Here is a 16,288-nt window from a genome sequence, read left to right on the forward strand (position 1 = left end):
ATAAACGTAACTTGAATAACCGTTTTCCCTAATTAAATCTCTCTATTTTTTAGAGTTTAAGAATAATTAACAACTGTTATGTTAATTTATTAAAATTTCGTTATATCATTACAAATGTAATTATGGGAATATTAGATATATAAGGGGCGTGAAAATTATTTTCCATTGTCAGTTATATTTCATATTACATAGTTGATTAAACTTGTTAAAATGAGATTTTTATACGTTTTATTACTTACCGTTTTTGCTACACATACTGTAGTTGCTCACCCCGAACCGTTCCTTTTCGATGCATTGGGAAGAGCAACTCAATCATTTGGTGATCTTGTAAATGGTGTTTTTAGAACTGGTGAGGATATAGTCAGAGGTGGCATTGATACAGCTTCTGGTATCGTAAGGGGTGGCATTGATTTTGGAGCATCAGTTGCTACTGGAGTAACAGATACAATTACTGGTAGTATAGTTCAAGGTGCTAATTCGTTAAACGATATCACTAGAAGAGTACGTGATTCTGTTGATAATTCTGTAACCGGTGTTAGAGATAGTCTTATTACACGTACTGCTGGATCATTTAAATCTCAAGTTGAAAAATTGCAAAACCAAGCTTCAAATATTTTAGAAACTGCTGAACAAAAATTACGTTCGGTACAACAAAAAGCCAATGAATCTTTGTCGACTGCTGAAAAAAACATTGATAAGTGGTCATTAGAACAAGAAAAGAAAGCTTCTAATTCAAAACCTGAAACAATTTCTGAAATAAAAAATATTCTTAAAGATTTTAAAGAAAAATCTCTTGAAAAGGCACAACAATGTGCTGATAATATTACAAACCCTGTTAAAGATACGATTTCTGAAATTCAAAATACCGTTGAGGTAACATTCCCAATCATTGATGAAGTAACAGCTAAAATTCGAGAATGCAGCTCAATTAATTACAGAGAAAGAAGAAAATTATTATTATGTACAAATGAAGTTCAAGAAATTGCAAGTACCTTAACTGATTTTCCAAGAAAATATAATAATTTATTGAGACAAGTGTCAAGGATTTCATTAACATCTTTATCAAGATCCCCATGCATTACTGATACTCGCATTGAAGTGTTAGTAGAAAAAAGAAGGACCGAGGATAAAATTAACGAGCTTATAAAGAAAGATGAAGAGGATAAAACATCAGAATCTACCACTCCAAGCAACAACAAACAGGAAAATAATACGACTGAAGCTACTACAAATTCTACTAAGGAAACTAATAATAATCAAAACGATAAAATTGACCAAAACAATAGTACTGTACTTGAGCCAACTAACAATGGTACTAAAAGTGCTGACTTTGATGGAAGTGATTTCAAGAACGGCACCATAATTGATCCAACTAATAATAGCACCAATTCCCAAGACAACAATCAAACTGAACCAAATCCAAATAATGGTACTAATCCTGATTCAGCTAATAATAGCACCAATTCCCAAGACAATAAGCAAACTGAACCAAATCCAAATAATGGTACTAATCTTGATTCCGCTAATAATAGCACCAATACCCAAGACAATAAGCAAGCTGAACCCAATTCAAATAATGGTACTAACCTTGATTCAGCTAATAATAGCACAAATGTTGAAGATAATTCACAAACTAACAATAGCACAAGCGTTCCAAATAGCGAAATTGCACAACAGAATAATAACACCAATGACACGCGAACTGATGATACAGATCCAAACTCAGGAAAAGTTAATTCTTAAACCTATAAATTCAATCCAGCTTTATTAACGCTCGATATCGATTTAAAATTGGTGCAAAAACACTTTAAATATCAACTTAAAGTTAAAACAATAAACAATATAATATTTTCTGTTGTTAAATAAAGTAATCGAATACCTTACAAAATTAGTTGTACAGTGTTAAAAAATAGAAATTGATAAAAAGCAAAAAAAAAGTGTTGTATGTTATTGGGTTTATAATATTGAGAATTCAAATTCAAAAATATTATGAACAAATTTTCAGGTGAAAGACCCAAGAAAAGTATTTATAGCTGAGAAAAAATCTATCATTTTCTTTTTAGTTTTCATATTCGTTCAATATTCGTTCAATACCTTAAGCCCAATATTTGTCCTTTGTCTGCTTTCAGTTAACAAACATTTAATTCAAAAACAAGAATAGTTTTATTATGTAACATCAAAGCTATATAACTATGTTATATAGAACTGAGAATATTCAACACATGTGTGAAGCCGGTGCTGTTGTATGGTTTCGAAAAATGGCTAGCGAAAAATGAATACACAAATAAAATGCAGGTATTCATAAATAGGAGCCTAAGGATCATCTGCCATGTATTCTGACCCAGACGAATCAGCAACACAGACCTCTGGGCTTTAACCCACCAAGAACCAATCGCAAAGGTTATAAAGAAGAAAAAATCAGGATGGGTAGGTCATAGATTACGACGCCCACCTGAAACCATCGCAAGACAGGTATTGGAGTGGAATCCGCAGGGTAGAAGAAGTGTTGGACGGCCAAAGAATACGAGGCAAAGATCAATAAAAAAAGAAATCGCCACGGCTCACATGACATGGGCAGGAGTAAAAAAGAATGACCCCTAACAGAGTTCGTTGGAGAAGCTTTGTGAAAGCCCTATGCTCCCAAGAGGAGTAAAGCAGGATAAAAAAAAAACTGTGTTATATATTCTCAAGGCTTAAAACACATTCGGAACAAAGAACAATAACATTTGCATTTTAATAAGAGTTTATTTTGTAAAAACATATTATAAAATTATTTAACCGTATCAGACTGTTTAAGGGTATTGCTTAGATATTTGTTTCTTTTTAGTGATTTAACATTGGAATAACAGCAGTCGTTCAAAATGTGGAATATAATTTTTGTTGAAATAATGGTCCGGTGACCTTCATCTACATCTGATGACTTTAACTTATAAAAATAATATTAGATTTTCTTTCCTTTCCTTGTAACCAAGCAACTATGCGTTATTATGAATTCGTTTTTGTAACACTGAGTAAAGAGAGCTTCGCGCCCTTACTTGGACAATGTGTAAAGAACAATATACATCTGTTTTGATCTGATCGTTAGCGAAATTTACGATTTAATTCAGATTCATGTCATAGGAATTTTGTATATTTTTCCTATAACATTAATCTGTTCAAAAATAATGCAATTTAAAAGAAAAATCAAGGTTGTACTATTTAACATTCTACTTAAAGTATTAAAAGTTTCAATAATTCAAATGAAGTATTGCTTTTATGCCACCGTACTGGAAATATTGAGTCTTTTCTCCTTCTATATTTACGTTTTTCATATCTATATTATTTTCCCTCTTTTGTTTTAAAACTAATTTATTTGTCTACATTTTTTAATATTCCTTAACATCTTGTAGCAATTTAGAAGCAGGAACCAAATTCTCTTTTCAAGCTTTTTAAAAAAAATTAAGATTTTGTTGTATTCTAAAACTTGTTTTGATAATTTGCATTAACTAAAATTGTAACGCAATCCCACAAACACCGGTAACGAAACGATGAAGAGGAAAAAACCGAAAATTTTAAAAATGTCATTTAAGAAGAGGCTTAGATGCATGTTTTTCCCAAAATAAAAGGATTTCCTTTACACTTTATACTTATGTTTTAATTCCCAAAATAATTTAACATTTAATGAATAATTTAGGAACTCCGCAATGACAGCGAATTATTCAATATCTAATTTTTAAATGAATAAAATAAATAATAGAACCTTTTAAAACTAGTGTATAAATCTGCTAAATTTTTTAAAAAATAAAAATCAAGAAACGTATAAAATTTCCTACAAAAATTTTGTTATTATTATAAACACGCCATGCATAATATTTTCAATTAATGATTCCTAACGTTTTGCAAATTAATAATGAAAAACTTTTATCATTTTTATCAGACAAAAAATAAATAAAATCACTTGTTGTTACAAATTTGTATTTAATATTGACTCAACTGACACTTGATCTGCTTACAACTTAAAGTAATATGATTATTGACTGCAAAATAATTAGATAAACAATAGAAGAACTTATTATAAAATTTAATTACAAACTTTCACCAGTTATTGCATCATCAATTATATCATATATGTACATATTTAAATTAAAATCCTATAAAATATGCGCATTTTCAATTTTTACATCAGTTGACATTCACTTTTGGAGGAAATCGTCATAAAAGTATTTCCGATAAAAAAGAATGAAATTTCCTACATTTATTCTTTCTGTAATTTTGGCTCTTAATTGCATAAAAGCCATTCAATCAACGAATTCTTTTTTGGAATCCAACAGCAATATTAATCAAAATAACGATGAACCTTTAGATAAAACTTCTTCCTTAAAATCTGACGTTGCTCATCTTCAGGACATTTTAAGCGAAGGAACAAGTTATCTGGTATTTAGTAGGGATAGTAATCGCATCCGTGATGCACTCAAAGAGCAAACAACTTCTAACAGTGCAGCAAGTAGTCTCTTAAATAGGGTAGTTGAAGGAAAAAATTCTTTGTTGTCAGGGGATACAACACGTCTCTCAGGAGGAAAAAGCATTCTCGGAAATGGAATTACTACTTTAACTGGCGGACTAATTGATGGAGCTAGCCGCCTTGGCGATAGCGTTATAAATGGAGCCACCAGTTTTACCGGGGGTGTAATCAATGGTGCTAGTCGTCTAGCTGACGGGATAATTAATGGGGCTGGTTCTGTTCTAACAGGTGGAAGCGGCCTAGTTACAGACAGAAATCGTAACGGGAATTCGTGGTCTGCAGGTCATAATGGCCGTTTAAGTGAACAATCAGACTCTAGTTCATGGTCACTTGGAAACGGAAATTCCTTAACCGATAGACTTCGCGATGGCTTAATATCTGGAAGTAATGGTCGACTTGGAGGTTTAGGTTCTGGATCACTTGGAAGTAGAAATTCTTTAACCGATAGACTTCGCGATGGTTTGGGATCTGGAAGCAGTGGCCGTCTCGATGGTTCAGTTTCCGGCTCACTTGGAAGTGGAAATTCCTTAACAGATAGACTTCGCGATGGTTCAGTTTCTGGATCACTTGGAAGCGGAAATTCACTAACCGATAGACTGCGAGATGGCTTAGGATCGGGAAGCAGTGGTCGCCTCGATGGTTCAGTTTCTGGATCACTTGGTAGCGGAAATTCACTAACCGATAGACTTCGCGATGGTTTGGGATCTAGAAGCAGTGGCCGTCTCGATGGTTCAGTTTCCGGCTCACTTGGAAGTGGAAATTCCTTAACAGATGGACTTCGCGATGGTTCAGTTTCTGGATCACTTGGAAGCGGAAATTCACTAACCGATAGACTGCGAGATGGTTTAGGATCTGGTGGCAGTGGTCGTCTCGATGGTTCAGTTTCTGGATCACTTGGAAGCGGAAATTCACTAACCGATAGATTGCGAGATGGTTTAGGATCTGGAAGCAGTGGTCGTCTCGATGGTTCAGTTTCTGGATCACTTGGTAGCGGAAATTCACTAACCGATAGACTGCGAGATGGTTTAGGATCTGGAGGCAGTGGTCGTCTTGATGGTTCAGGTTCTGGATCACTTGGAAATGGAAATTCTTTAACCGATAGACTTCGCGATGGTTTGGGATCTGGAAGCAGTGGCCATCTCGATGGTTCAGTTTCCGGCTCACTTGGAAGTGGAAATTCCTTAACAGATAGACTTCGCGATGGTTCAGTTTCTGGATCACTTGGTAGCGGAAATTCACTAACCGATAGACTGCGAGATGGTTTAGGATCTGGAGGCAGTGGTCGTCTCGATGGTTCAGGTTCTGGATCACTTGGAAATGGAAATTCTTTAACCGATAGACTTCGCGATGGTTTGGGATCTGGAAGCAGTGGCCGTCTCGATGGTTCAGTTTCCGGCTCACTTGGAAGTGGAAATTCCTTAACAGATAGACTTCGCGATGGTTCAGTTTCTGGATCACTTGGAAGCGGAAATTCACTAACCGATAGACTGCGAAATGGTTTAGGATCTGGAAGCAGTGGTCGTCTCGATGGTTCAGTTTCTGGATCACTTGGTAGCGGAAATTCACTAACCGATAGACTGCGAGATGGTTTAGGATCTGGAGGCAGTGGTCGTCTCGATGGTTCAGGTTCTGGATCACTTGGAAATGGAAATTCTTTAACCGATAGACTTCGCGATGGTTTGGGATCTGGAAGCAATGGCCGTCTCGATGGTTCAGTTTCCGGCTCACTTGGAAGTGGAAATTCCTTAACAGATAGACTTCGCGATGGCTCAGTTTCTGGATCACTTGGAAGCGGAAATTCACTAACCGATAGATTGCGAGATGGTTTAGGATCTGGAAGCAATGGTCGTCTTGATGGTTTAGGTTCTGGATCACGTGGAAGCGGAAATTCCTTAACAGATAGACTTGGTGATGGTTCAGCTTCTGGGTCACTTGGAAGTGGAAATTCTTTAACCGATAGACTACGAGATGGTTTAGGATCTGGAAGCAGTGGCGGTTTCGATGGTTCAGGTTCTGGATCATTTGGAAGTGGAAATTCCTTAACAGATAGACTACGCGATGGCTTGGGATCTGGAAGCAGTGGCCGTCTCGATGGTTCAGTTTCTGGCTCACTTGGAAGTGGAAATTCTTTAACCGATAGACTACGAGATGGTTTAGGATCTGGAAGCAGTGGCGGTTTCGATGGTTCAGGTTCTGGATCACGTGGAAACGGAAATTCCTTAACAGATAGACTTGGTGATGGTTCAGCTTCTGGGTCACTTGGAAGTGGAAATTCTTTAACCGATAGACTACGAGATGGTTTAGGATCTGGAAGCAGTGGCGGTTTCGATGGTTCAGGTTCTGGATCATTTGGAAGTGGAAATCCCTTAACAGATAGACTTCGCGATGGCTCAGTTTCTGGATCACTTGGAAGCGGAAATTCACTAACCGATAGACTGCGCGAAGGTTTAGGATCTGGAAGCAGTGGCCGTCTCGATGGTTCAGGTTCGGGTTTACTTGGAAGTGGAAAATCTTTAACCGATAGACTTCGCGATGGTTTGGGATCTGGAAGCAGTGGTCGTCTCGATGGTTCACGATCTGGGTCACTTGGAAGTGGGAATTCTTTAACCGATAGACTTCGCGATGGGTTGGGATCTGGAAACAATGGTCGCCTTGGTGGTTCAGGTTCTGGATCAGTTGGAAGCGGAAATTCACTAACCGACAGGCTAGTTGATGGTTTAGGTTTTGGAAAAGGCGGTCGTCTTGATGGGTCAAATTCTTGGTCACTAGATAATGGAAATTCTTTAACCGACAGACTCCGTGACGGTTTGGGTTCTACAGGTAATGGACGTCTGGATAGCTCAGATTCATGGTCACTTGGAAACGGAAATTCTCTGACTGACAGGTTGCGTGATAATTTGGAATCCAGAAATGGTGGTCGTCTTGAAGGTTCAGGCTCATGGTCACTTGGCAATGGAAATTCTTTAACCGACAGACTTCGCGATAGTTTAGGAGGTGAAAGCAATGGACGTCTTGATGGTTCAGGTTCTTGGTCACTTGGTAACGGAAATTCTTTAACCGACCGACTTCGTGATAGTTTAGGGGGTGGTAGTAATGGACGCTTTGATGGTTCAGGTTCTTGGTCACTTGGCAACGGAAATTCCTTAACCGACCGACTTCGTGATAGTTTAGGTGGAAGTAATGGACTTCTGGATGGTTCAGGTTCTTGGTCACTTGGAAATAAGAATTCACCAACAGAAAAATTGAGAGACGGGTTAGGATCGCGAAATAGTGGCCGATCTATACTAGGTGAATTGCTAGACGGTTTAAAAACTCCAAATTTACGAGAACGTCTTGACGATCTTTTGCGTGACGTGACAACCAGAAGACCAGGTAGAAGTGGAGGATTATTGGACAAATTGTTAGATGATTCATTTGATCTTTGGGATAAGGGAAGTCATCTTACCGATCGGTTGACTGACGAAACAACCTCAGCTTTGGGTAGTGATTTAAAAATTGTCGGAGATATAACAATACATATTGCAGATAGTATAAAAGAAGTTTCTGAAAGAACCAAACAAGCTTTGAACGACATAATCAAATCTTCTACCAATACCGTTCTCAAGGATGCTACTGATGCCTTCTTGAGCAAATTTGATGATATTCAAAACAGAGCTTTAAATCTGTTGCGAGTTAGGAATTCGAAAATAATTGATTTAAAAAGAGCAAGAAACAGGGCTCTGAAAACATACGAGAGCGAATTGAGAACTTGGTCTGCTAAATTAAGAAAGGAAAATGAAAACTCAAGAGAAATTTCGACTGTCATTGAGAATTATATAACCGATTTGGTTAACGATGTAAACAGGAATTTAAGAGATTGCATAAAAGAGTCTGCTAAAGATATCGACGAATTATCTGAAAATAGTAGAGAAGTACTACAGCAACCGTTGAAACTTTATGATAATATTATAAACAAAATTAATCAATGCGCTCAGTTAAAACAAGATAATCTAAAAGATATTGCAACGTGCACGAAAGAAGTTCAAGGAGAGCTTCTTCTTTTGAATGAAATTCCAAAACAATTTTTCGATTTAGAAAGAAAACTTAAAAGAGTCAAACCCGAGCCATTAGAGCGTAGAGATTGCGTTTTAAATGAAATTGATTCTATTCGTAAAAAACAAGGAGAAATTGAAAACAATATACATTCATTGCAGCAAAGACTTAATAAAAATGCTCAAGACACTACTACAGAAGCTCCAGAGTTTTCTGTTGAAACAGAGAACAATACTGAAAATGAAGGAACTACTTCAAAAGGTACCGAAACTTTCACTGAAGCACCATCTGAAGACATAGATGAAATTATATCTGGGGAAGCAAAAGAAAATGCAGAAAGCAGTGAAAACGAAAGATATAACAATGAAGAAACAACTGTCAATAACGAAAGTGCAACAGTTCCAGAAGGTGATAAACAAGAATATGATGTAAGTACTGTTCTAACTACGGAAGAAAACACAGCAACTGAAAATTCAAATGTTACTGAATCTTTGTATGAAAATGAAAGCACCTCAACATCTACAAATTCCGGTGACGAAATTTTAACAACTGTGTATCAAGATGACACCACTACAATATCTTCAAGAACTGTCGATGAAAATGGTGTTAATACTACTGAAATAACGAAAGAAAATGAACAAACTAAAAGCGTAGAGGAAACCGAACCGAATGAAAATAAAAATAGTCCTACAACTTCAAGATCTTTTGAAGAAAACAATATTGATAGCACTACCATAGCAACCGAAGAATATGAACGAAATGAAAGCTCAAGCGCCACCGAATCTGCGCATGAAGATGGAAGTGCATCGACATCGTCAGGGCTTATTGACGAAAATGGTATTAGTACAACACCAGTTACGGAACAAAAACCAACCATTGAAAGCTCAGAAGTTACCGAATCTTTGAATGAGGATGAAAGTATTTCAACATCTTCAGGGCCTATTAATGACAATAGTGTCAGCACTACACCGATAACAGACGACAATGCAACAACTCAAAGGTCAGAGGATAGCGAAACTGCGCATCAAAGCGAAAGTACTTCGTCCTCTTTAAGATCCGTTGATGAAAATGATAATGTTAGCACTACACCAACAATAAACGAAAACACAAAAACTGAAACTTCAGACGATTCCGAATCAGATAATGGAGGTGACATCTCAACAACTTCCACATCCATTGAAGAAAATGATGCTGGTACTACATCAGTAATACAAGAAAATACAACAGCTGCAAACTCAGAGATTACCGAATCTTCGGATGAAAATGAAGGTACTTCAACATCTTTGAGATCGACCGATGAGCATGATGCAAATACTAATTCAGAAACGGAAGAAAATGCAATAACGGAAAACACTGAAACTACCGAACATAAAGTAGACGATGAAAGCATTTCAACCACTTCTAGTTCCGTTGACGAAACTGATAATGTCACCACTCTTGGTGCAAATGAAGATGAAACTAATTTAAATACGGAAGAAACTAATCCAAGAACAGAAAATGATAACACTAGTGACGTAAATGCAGAAAGTACTACACTGAGAGTTGAAGACAAATCTCTTAATGAATCTGAAAATGAAAATGACAGTATAACATCTACAACAACTTCAGCAATTGAGGAACAAACAGTTGCAACAGATTCCTTGAATGAAGAACAAAATACACCCGTAATAGAAACTAGTGACGAAGAAAATGATTCTACTACTCCAAAAATTCAGGAAGAAATCACAACCGCCGAATCAATTACGGATGATGAACAAGAACACCCTGAAGTTAGTACAAATGCTCCATCAATAGAAAATAATACATGCAGAGTTGTTTGTGGATCTAATAACGAATCATTGTTATCAAGTTTGGAACCACAATTACTAGAAAATTTAAAAAATCAAGTCAAGGAATGTTTAAGTAAATCGTTGTCACCAGAGTTGTTGCATCAATTGTCACAAATTTTAGCTTGAAGAAAAATAAAGAAACATTTTTCCTAAAAACAAAAAAAAAATTAAATTTTTGTAACTGTCACAGTTTATCATTATTATTTACTTTTAGGGCAAATTTTGTAGCAATTATTTATACAATAAAGTAAAGAAAAAATTATTCATTATGTTAATAAAAATCTTTATTCCATAACGTCTTTACATAACGTAGTGTATACTATTTTTCAAATTTATATTGTGATGATATTATATCCGCTCTTATCTTCCACAGTTTTTGTTCATTTTATTAATGTGCAATACCCGTTTCTTTATTCTAATACATACGATTGAATTTAAAGAAAATCTATTGAACTTGCAAGAATCATCAACACGAGTTATAAACAATCGGTATAAGTAGAATTTACGGTATAGATTCCAAAATATTATATGCCTATATTTATATTATACTCGTACACGATTTGATCACGATTTATCAGTTCTTGGCAATTTTTTAAAATATGTAACAGATTTGTTTCAATATTCTTTTAGTGTTAGAATTTCATTACTTAGAATCAACCTTATTGTGTTCGTATACATATAATGATATATTAACAAAATAATTAATAAGCGCATGGAAATAAAATAATAAAATATGATTTCATATATTTCTGAATCTATCAATAGCACTAATCCTAAAATGCATTTTTGACAAATATTTCCTCATATTATCTTGGGCAAGGTTAATGTTGTTAAGCCCATCAAATTTCACATTTGTCATCTTTACTTTTTTGTTTAAGATTTATGAAATATGCAAAAGGATAAGTAAAATTTTTAAATAACCGTGAAACCGTGAAAAATATAAAATGAACAATAAATATCTGTTCCCCTGGAGGATAACCGTTTTCTCAAAAAAACAAAAAAAAAATGCTTTATTTCAATTGTTAAAAAAGGGCGAATTTCTGTATAGAAATTATGTATATAAGTTCTAATAAGAGCCACTTTAAGAACATGTAAAAATACTGTGAACTTTGCATTTTGATCTCTAGAGATAATGAAATTAACATTACTGACATTATGAAATCTGCAGTTAAAAAACAATTTAAATTCATTACACATCCACACCTTTAATATTACATTATTTGAGTCTCATTACAACCGAATTTTATAAAATTCGGAATTTCGTAAAAGAAATTTACATTTGCTTAGTTGATTACTGCAATTTAATTGCAAAGGATATTCTCATATTTCGTTTACAGTTAAAATAAAAGTCCATATTTTTTTTCCAAGTTTATAAAATACCATGAAAAACAATAAATTAAAGAAATTAAAGGTCAATATTATGGTAATGTCAAGTTAGGATATCGTCCAAGAGAAAAAGACGGGAAAAAAGTTTCTGAAGAACTTATCAGTTTAAGTACAAAAAAGAACGAGTATCTCTTACATAAAATATTTTAAATTATTCAAAATGAATACTCAAAAATTGCAGAGTGGCTTAGGAAACTAGGCCACTAACTTAGGAACTATTAACTTAGTTCAAATTTTAAAATAACAAGGAAAAAGTGTTGAAACTGTAATAAAGTACATATACTGTATGTAAAATGGGGAAAATATTTCTTGGACAAATAATGTTCAGTGATTATAATGAGATTTCAGGGCTTCATCTTTAAATTGATGTTAATTTTTGAAACCTTTATTATTTCTTATTATAACACTTGAATAAACTTGTTATGTCGGAATTTATGTAACAATTTTCACAATTTATTTTCTAAATCATAACAGTTTCCTCAATAACAAAGAAGAAAATCTGAAACACCTTTTATCGTTATATGACTGGAGTTATTTAATTTTCCTTCATACACCGTTAGACAGTGAGTTAAATTGTAGTGATATGGTGTTATACCCTATATGTATATAACATAAATATATAACATATATACATACATAGACGGTGTAAGCATAAGAAGCTGTTAATGGACTTTATAAAAGAAATATTACTTTTTGTTTTTTTTATTTTTATAGTTCCATTTTAAGTTCTACAACAGAGCGTAAATTTTACAACTCTATAAAAAAAAAAACAAAATGATGGATACCTTTTATTACTGTAATTTTAAGATACAATTTTTCCTTATATTTTTTTTTCTTTGGTTTTGTCACCCTGTGGACCTTACAATACTGAGATACTAAATAATACAAATGAAAGGGGTTAGATATATATATAAATGGTTAAGTTATAAATTTAAAATACCTAATTTCAGTGAATTGATTTTGTATAATTACCGGCCTGTAGAAGCTATCTGTAGAAGCTATATGGAAATAACACGACTTGTTTTTTTGCGACTACACTAATTATGTGGACAATTTTGATATTAATTTAATATTTTTGAAAACAATTAAAATTTGTGTTCAATTTTGAACACACACAATTTAGAATTTACAACTTTACTATCTATTTAATTAGTGTTAAAATATAATTCTAGTGATTTTTCGGTCAAATTTAATGCAGTACGTCATGGCATAACTCATTTACTCATTCCCAGTGTATCAAAATTGGTGTAGATAATTTTCAACTTGAATCATAAGTATACACGATACATTACAAAATTTATAACACTTAAATATTACACATAAATAACAACAAAATGGAAAAAGAAACCTTTACAATATACTTGTTAGAGAACAAAAAATATTAATGTGTTAAAAAAATTTTAATGTTATATACAGTCAGTAAAAATATTTTAATGTTGGTAAATAAAATTCAATTAAATTATTAAGATGAAATGCGAATGGCTAAAAAGTATGTATTACAATTATATAATAATTTTAATGACTTTTTAGTATTCAATATAGCATTAAAATGTCCAAAATAAAATTGAAATAATTTTCATTATTGTTCATAAATTTTTTTGAATTAAATAGCTATATGGTACATTAATTTCAATTTGATTATAAAAGGACATTTGTGCCAATATTTTCTTGTTCTCCCTATTTACATTGTGATTTTTTGAACTAATTATATACTTGGTATTCTCATTGTGAATTTTAGTTTTCATTAAAAAACATAATTATTCTTTATTCTTTGAAATGTAAGGCTATAAATTCGGTGTGTAATTGACAAATTCGAATAAATTAAAACCTATTTTGAAAATTGTTTCTTATATTTTTTAATTTTTACATTAATTTGTTTTTAAATTTTTTTTAATTTTGTGAATTTCTTCAGATAATTTGATTTCAAAGAATTAAATATGGAAAAACATAATGGCCTATTTAATAAATTAATTGTGAATTTATGCTTTTAGGATACTACTGATATTAAATTATAGTACAAGTTTTACGAAGTTTTAGGCACAGCTTTTGCAAATATTACGATCAGATGTGCACGAATCTCCAAATAACGTGAAAATATGCCTCAACAGAAAACCAATATACTGTGAATATTCTTATTTATTTTTCCTATCTCAAAATTTACTATTTATAAAAATTTCTTTTCTATAAAATCAAATATGAATTTTTTTTATCTATTTTAATTTATTCGTAAAAATTAACAAATTTCTTCTATTAAAATTAAAGAGTTTTAAATTTTTAAATATAGTGTAAGGCAAAATTGTAGAAAATATATAAAAAATAGTATAAAGGAAGGCGTTCAAAATAATACCGAAAAAAATCACAATAATAAACGATTGGCCTTCTTAACACATACGTACACCACATAGAATTAAATTACAAAATTTTCAGATATTTTTTTATGTTTCGTAACTATGTACTATTCATATGTCACACAGCACAATGTGTTTTTGCACACTCATATACAATAAACAAGGATAATATCATAGAAAATACCGCATAGACTTGGATTTATGATCATATAGAGAATTGGATTAATGAAAGTCCTTGTGCTTTTTTCTTCCTACGTATATAGTTATGCAAAATATTTTGTTTTTTTTTTTGTTAGTTTTTACTTTTTATATGTACATATATGTGTTATATTATAATATTTAGTTAACATTAATGTTAGTTTTAAATTTTTAGAATATTACTCGTATTTAGCATATGTTGCTTTATTTTTTGTACTTCTATTGTTAAAAAATTACAATTTAAGAATAAAATCAATTGAAATTCTTAAATTCTTCGAGAATATTTAATAATAAAGAATTAATATTATTACACATTAATAATTTTATATTGTTATGCACAGAATTTAATTTACATATATAAAAATTCTTTCCAATAATGGGAATAATTGTAACTGGCAAAATAAAGAAAATATTATAATTTACTCTTAGCAATAAAGTTTAAGTAGGTTTTTCTTAATTAAACATTCATGTAAATTCAATTAAAATTAAAAATATTCTTTGAGTATTCTTTTGCTTGACACTAATGTGATAAAGACGGTTTTCTTCACGTTCATTTAAGTTATTGAAATTCATTCATGAAAATATCCAAAAAGTTGTACTAATTTTTAAAATGTAACCAAATCACATATAAAACTTATAAGGAAATATTGGAGTCAATGTCGAATAATTCGATTTTATAAAAAATATTTAAAAAATAATACAAAAAATTTTAATTTGTGTATTTAAATCTTAAATAAATCTTAATTATTTTCCATTCTTAATCATTTGTACAGTCAATCTAAACAAATTTTCTAATATAAAACTAAAAATAAACACAAAATACATAAATATGACTAAATTAAACAAATCCAGCATAAAATAGGAATAAAAACTTTTTACTTTTCTTAATAAAAAAGACACTCTACAGATTTATTTGCCCATACTTGGTGAAGTACAATATACATAATATATTTTAAAAATGAGTCAAAAATTCGTATATCTATAAATGGTACAGTCAAAAACATCAATAGACTTAGTGTTCAAAATTTTATAAAGAAAAAAAAAACAAATTTTAAAAGTAGAAACACTAAAAAACTATATTTTTCTTGTAATCTCTTTAAATTATAATTTTGAATTAAAATATATAATTAAATACCCTGTCCTGACTTTCATTTATAAAGTGTCATCACATTACACATACAAAAATATTAAGTAAAATATGATTTGCGACCACAATAATATTTAATAAAAATAACCGGAAGAAAAGGCTAATAACCAGACAAGTAAAATAATTTTTTTTAATTGATTAAATTACGATTCTAATGATATTAATGATTATAACAATAACAAAATAAAACAAAAACGAGAACTAAAATGTCCTATAACAATCCTAATATATTATGTTCTTTAAATAAGGATATGACTCTCTTCGTTTATAAAAGAAAAAAAAACGCTTATAATATCCTTAGGGTATTTTAAATTAAATCATATTAAAATAATAAAAAAATTAACTTTATTTTAACTAATAATATTGTAAAAATATTTAAATATGTAAATATATTCAATGTAACTTTAAACACTCCAACATATATACAATGTATAAAATAGTTGCTTTTACATAATTTCCATTATAGTTTGTTTATTATTAAAGTTTTTATTAAAAAAAAATTTATAAAACAAATATTTTTATTTTTACAAAATAATAACAAAAAAAATTTTATTTAAAATAATTAAACATTTTACATAAATTGTGATTTTCTCTTTAAATTCTAATTTTTATTGTAAAAATTTTATAACAGAAAAAGGATAAACTATAATAATTTCCTGGTAAAAGGTTTTTTAATTTTTTAATAAATAATATACTACATGTAAGGGACTATTAAATAACATTTATTATTACAAATTAAATTTATTTTTATTTAAATACTTAAATATCTATTAAAAAAAAATATTCATTTAAATAATAAAATGTATTAATTTTTATTATTATTTTTGTTTTCTTTCAGGTGAGAATA

At 31.3% G+C, this 16,288-nt stretch overlaps 2 protein-coding genes across 2 annotated transcripts; both read left to right on the plus strand.

The window, feature by feature from the left end:
- Positions 1 to 210: 210 nt before the first annotated feature.
- LOC129606045 (putative mediator of RNA polymerase II transcription subunit 29) lies at positions 211 to 1,929 on the plus strand. Its single transcript, XM_055516097.1, has one exon. The coding sequence runs from the start codon at positions 211 to 213 to the stop codon at positions 1,741 to 1,743; it is 1,533 nt and encodes a 510-aa protein (XP_055372072.1). The 3' UTR covers positions 1,744 to 1,929.
- Positions 1,930 to 4,176: 2,247 nt separating this feature from the next.
- LOC129606164 (serine-rich adhesin for platelets-like) lies at positions 4,177 to 10,624 on the plus strand. Its single transcript, XM_055516303.1, has one exon. It carries the CDS (start codon positions 4,219 to 4,221, stop codon positions 10,486 to 10,488), a length of 6,270 nt encoding a protein of 2,089 aa, XP_055372278.1. The 5' UTR covers positions 4,177 to 4,218; the 3' UTR covers positions 10,489 to 10,624.
- Positions 10,625 to 16,288: the final 5,664 nt, after the last annotated feature.

Source organism: Condylostylus longicornis, unplaced genomic scaffold (genome assembly GCF_029603195.1).
Source record: "Condylostylus longicornis isolate FDR11 unplaced genomic scaffold, ASM2960319v2 ptg000017l, whole genome shotgun sequence".
NCBI classification, from domain to species: Eukaryota; Metazoa; Arthropoda; class Insecta; order Diptera; family Dolichopodidae; genus Condylostylus; species Condylostylus longicornis.

Excerpts from the sequence above, each read along its gene's own strand:
- LOC129606045 (XM_055516097.1), top strand. The coding sequence starts at position 211 with ATGAGATTTTTATACGTTTTATTACTTACCGTTTTTGCTACACATACT.
- LOC129606164 (XM_055516303.1), top strand. The coding sequence starts at position 4,219 with ATGAAATTTCCTACATTTATTCTTTCTGTAATTTTGGCTCTTAATTGC.